General features: G+C 51.6%; 1 protein-coding gene across 1 annotated transcript in view; it reads left to right on the top strand.

Annotated features, from left to right (window-relative positions):
- Positions 1-1,311: 1,311 nt before the first annotated feature.
- Positions 1,312-4,978, top strand: part of PDAP1 (PDGFA associated protein 1) — a 4,755-nt gene continuing 1,088 nt past the window's right edge. The window contains exons 1-5 of the mRNA XM_009993721.1: positions 1,312-1,333; positions 2,689-2,780; positions 3,215-3,322; positions 3,711-3,832; positions 4,657-4,808. Coding sequence (XP_009992023.1) covers positions 1,312-1,333; positions 2,689-2,780; positions 3,215-3,322; positions 3,711-3,832; positions 4,657-4,808 — 496 coding nt within the window. The remainder of the gene's footprint in view (positions 1,334-2,688; positions 2,781-3,214; positions 3,323-3,710; positions 3,833-4,656; positions 4,809-4,978) is intronic.

Here is a 4,978-nt window from a genome sequence, read left to right as displayed (position 1 = left end):
CTGAACACCTGCCCCACCGGCGGTTCGGTGGGGGAACCGGGCAGAGGGTCCGGCCGGGGGGCCGGGACCCGGGGGTTGTTCCTCACGCTCCGGGGGCTCCAAACGCGGCTTTTTTTCATGTGGTTCCGGCGGCTCCGCATCTGGGCGTTAGGGAGCAGGTACCGACTTGCTGGTGTGATTAAGGAGGGACTGTCAGGGCTGAGCTGGATCCACCCAGAACCTTCTCCAGATCCACCATCTGCATAATTGGCTCCTGTGCCAGCGTCGGTGAAACCCCAGTCACAGCCTTGAATGCAAACCAAGCCTCACCACTCACCTTCCTGTGGTTTCCTGCAGTTGATTCCAGCAGCGTTTCCCAAGCTTTAGTTCCAAAGCTGCTTCTCTTTCGATTTCCTCCAGGGACACTTGATTGTGTGTCCCTTGCCCAGGGACTGTGATCAAGGCTGAAGCTTCCCCCTGTTTTTTGTGAGGACAAAGAGCTGTGCTGGGTTATGACCCCAAAACTCAAGGAGTTTCCTGCTCTGGGTTTCCTTGTACAGTTTAAAATGTTTGGTTTACATGTTTCTTTCCAACCTTTTGCTTCTTGGGATCTTGGATCTTTGCCCACCCCCCAGGTCAGTCAGAGTTGTTCTATTATGGAGTGGCCTTTTGCACTCACTGCTTGATCTCGAGTGAAGATGTTATCCAGCCATGAATAAATGTGGTTACAGCACTATTTTTTTTATTATTTTCTTCCTTTTTGAATACTTTGATTCAAAGAGAATAAGGATTCCTTCCATATCCTCCTGTTCTCATAGAATCATGGAATCCCAGACTGGTTTGGGTTGGAAGGGACCTTGAAGACCATCCAGTCCCACCCCTGCATGGGCAGGGACACCTCCCCCCAGCCCAGGTTGCTCCAAGCCCCATCCAACCTGCCCTTGGACACTTTTTTTATTTCAATCCTTTAACTTCCCTGCTGGCAGCTGAGGCCTGGTGTGTTTGGGCACGTGTTTTGCTGCCTGGGGCAGCTGCTTGTCCTGCCAGGGAGACCTGCAGGTGATTCTGTCTGTGAAGTGCTCCAAGAAGAGGACAAGGATCCTTATCCCTCTTTCACAGCTGGGAAACTGAGGCAGGGAGCTGCTGTGAGGGGCACAGCCTGGAGCAGTAGGTTGGTGGCAGATGTGGGAGCAGGTCCCTGCCTGTCTGATCTCCTGTGCAGAGCACAGCCCCAGCCCCTGCTGAGCTCCCCTCAGGTTTGTTGGGGCTTCATGCAGGTTTTCCTGGTGTTAGGTGATGTGTCAGGGATGTTATTCTTGTTCCTCTGGAGTGATGTCACGTGCTGGGCCGGGAGGTGAGGGCTGCAGAGCTCCCGGGCTGGTCTGGTTCCCAGAGTGTTGCCCTGGGGGGTGGTTGGGAGCAGCCAAACAGGAAACACCTCTGGCACCTGGGAGCTTCCCTGGCCCCCACCTGAGGCAAACACCCCAGGGGTCTCTGGAAGGCTTTGCAGAGGGGTTGGTGAGGTAATTTATTCCACAGCTCAGCTTCTGCTGAGCCAAACCCTGAGAGTTTGTCTCTGCTGAGCCAGGGGGGCTGCTCTGGAGAAGCTGAGATTCCAAAGCTCCTGTCCCTCCCTCCTGTCCCTCCACACTGACACCTGCCCCCACGTCCTGCACAGCCCTGAGGCAGGAGGGACCATCCCCTCAGCCCCCCCACCCTAAAGGTTCCATTGTCCTCAGCAGGTGAGGTGGGGAGGGTGGGAGGGTTCCCTGCTCCTCCCCTCCGACTCTCCTTCGCCCCCTCACCTGGGCTCTGCTTCTGGCTCCATCCTGTGCAGCCTCTCCCTTGATCTCTACAGCCCAAGGCTGGACCCCCACTGCTCAGCTTGCTTTCCAGAGTTCTCTGAGCTGGAAGAACAGAGCAGTCTCTTGCAGGAGTCATTCATGACTTCAGCAATTCATTAATCAACAGAATTTTGCAGATCTTCCCCAGGCAGCCCAGCTAGTGAAGCGGAGTCTCCTCTTCCCAGTTCCTAGAACTTGTTTTGATTTTTCCTTGCAAAGCAGTGAAACATGGAGGCTCCTTTTCATAGTTCTTTAGCTCTATTATAATTCCCAAAGCTTTTGTCCAGTTATCTTCTTGTTTTCTCCTGGCACAGCCTTGGTCTAGGGAAGGAGATAAGGAGACAAGCTCCTCGGAGACCATGGGTGCCACAGGAGCAGAAAGCATGGAGAGCAGCCTTAGGACTGAGCACCCCATGCCAGCCTGGGAAGGGGCTGGTTAGGCAGGGGTGGGCAGGGAAGGGTGGTGTCACCCAGAGCTGAGGGACACTTGGAAGCTCATTGCCCAGCAATGAGTGTCCCAGCTCTGCTGTGGGTGAGGGATGGGGACACCCACCTTGGGCAGCACCTCCCTGGCTCCCTCTCTGCAGGACAAGCCTTGGTGGTGATGTCTCCAAAACCAGACCACAGGGAAAAAAAGAACTGATTCCCCAAGTATCTTAATATGGATCAATAATCCAAATTCTCACCCAAAACTCCTGGAGAGTTTCATTGAGTTCAGTGTGTCCTTCTTTCATTGTTTGGATTCTAGCAGAGGAGCTTTTTTGGTTTGTCCCATCTGCACCAAAAATCCAGAGAGTACAGGATGAGCAGACCTTTCCAGAAGTTTATCCCTGAACCATTTATTGATTGTGTTTGTTTTGTACAGGTAGAAAAGGAGGCCACAAAGGCCGGGCAAGGCAGTACACAAGTCCTGAAGAGATTGATGCCCAGCTCCAAGCAGAAAAGCAGAAGGCAAGGGTAGGTGTTTGCCTTTGTTACGTACTTGTTGTCCTCAGTCCTGGCTTGTGCAATGTGCTTAACCTGCAGCCCCTGAGAAGTGTGGCTCAGTCAAGAGCCGCAGATCATTCTGTCAGTGATCACAAGGTGGGTTCTGAATATCTCTGTCTGGGGAGCCTGCAGGGTGGGATTCAGTCTGGTTCCTCACAGAGACCAGGTAGACCACACTGTTCACACTGTGAAGATTAAAGGACAAGGAAGACGGTTACACACCAGCCCCAGATATCTCTTCCCTCCCATGTTGCATTGTTCTGGTCTCCAGTGCCAGCTGGTGGTTTTTCACTCTTGCTCTGCAGCTCCCTCTGTCCTCCCTCCAAAACTCCCATTTACAAGTCACTGCTGGATTTGGGATTTTTACTGGCACACATTTTCCCTAATTCCCTGTGACTTTGTAGGAAGAAGAGGAGCAAGAAGAAGGAGGTGAAGGAGCAACAGGGGACCCTAAAAAGGAGAAGAAGTCTTTAGATTCAGATGAGAGTGATGAAGATGATGATGATTACCAGGTACTCTTGTTCTCGGGGTACTTAATGCATTTGCACCACCCATGTTCTCTTCACTCCCAGGTCTCTTTGACTGCTGCCTACGGCAAATTTTTAATGGAAGGAGTAATTTTAGAAGCCAAAGAAAACCCCTTTCCTTTGAGTGCATTTTGCAGTGAAAGGAAATTTTCATTCTCAGAATGAAAACTTGTGTAATTGTAGCATTTTTTAAAAAGGCTGAAGATGCCTGGCAGTGCAAGTCTTTGTTCTGGGATGGTTTTGTTGCCTGGTAATGAAAACCTCTTGGACATTTTGCTGTGGGAGTGTTTTGCAGTGTGTCTGAGGAGCTCTGCTGGAAGATAGGGGTGGATGTCAGAGGCTTTTTAACCTTCCTCTTCTTCTTGAACCTCAGCAAAAGCGCAAGGGAGTGGAGGGGTTGATAGACATCGAGAATCCCAACCGTGTCATTCAGACAACCAAGAAAGTCACTCAGCTGGACCTGGATGGACCTAAGGAGCTCTCCCGACGAGAGCGGTGAGTCTTCCCTGCTGGAATTTCATCCTGGGAGGTGCTTCCCTGCCCTGTGTGTGTTGGTGTTTTGGGGAAGCCCTTTGAGTGTGTTGCTGTGCAGAGCAGATGCTGAACAGCAGCAGGTGGTTGGGCAGGACTCTCTGTGGTTCAGTCTCCTTAACTAACTCCACAGAAGTTGTCTGTCCTCTGGGAGTAGCCATGGCCATCCTGGGGCCAGGCAGCTTGGCTAGGTGCACTGGGACAGGGAAGTTTTGCTGTTGAAGTGGGTATAGACCATTCCTTTCCTGAAGTTTTGTCCCAAAAGTCAGACCTAACTGAAATCCATTAACCAGGAGCCACCTTGGGGGCCATTTCAGCCTCTACAGAAGGTGCCCAGGTGGCAGGTATTGGTTTCACAGATTCCAGGGGTTGTGGTGAAATTTTTGTCTGAGCAGATGAGTCAGATGAGAACCAAAGTTGAATCTTCTAATTTCGTTTAGCAAGGGAGAGTTCCAGAGTGCAAGATTATGGGGTAAGTTGCTTCAGCAGCAGCTCAGCCCTGTGGGGTGAGGCTGAGGAGAACACGTCACAGTTGCTGTGCAGTCCAGGGCTGATTTGTTTGACCTCATGGTTCAGTGTCCTTTGGCTGAATGAAGGTGGAAATCATCTCTCTCATCACCCCTGTTGAAACCCATAGGTAGAGCCTGTGCTTGAAAACTGGTGACAGGGCCCCCCAGCTCTGCCCTCACTGTGTCCTCCCAGCTGAAAGCCTCCCCTGCCCTGCCTGTGCCTGCCTGTGCCTGCCTGCTCTGGTGGGCTCCCTGCTGACTGGTGATTCATTCCAACAGGGAGGAAATAGAGAAACAAAAAGCAAAAGAAAGGTACATGAAGATGCACCTTGCTGGGAAGACAGAGCAGGCCAAGGCAGATCTGGCCCGATTAGCCATCATCCGGAAGCAAAGGGAAGAAGCTGCCAGAAAGAAAGAAGAAGAAAGAAAAGGTTAGAGAGTAATTAATCTTATCCCCTGGCATCTCTCTGCAATGGCTGTGCTGCCATGAAGTGTGGTTTCCCATGTTACATGTGGTCATCCCTCATCTCCTGAGACTCCCTGGTGTTGCTACAACTCCTCTTGTCAAAACCAGGTTCAGCTGTTTCCTTCTTGCAAAGCT

This window comes from Chaetura pelagica, unplaced genomic scaffold, assembly GCF_000747805.2.
Source record: "Chaetura pelagica isolate M959 unplaced genomic scaffold, ChaPel_1.0 scaffold213, whole genome shotgun sequence".
Lineage (NCBI taxonomy): Eukaryota > Metazoa > Chordata > Aves > Apodiformes > Apodidae > Chaetura > Chaetura pelagica.
This window is presented reverse-complemented; position numbering and strand designations above follow the sequence as displayed.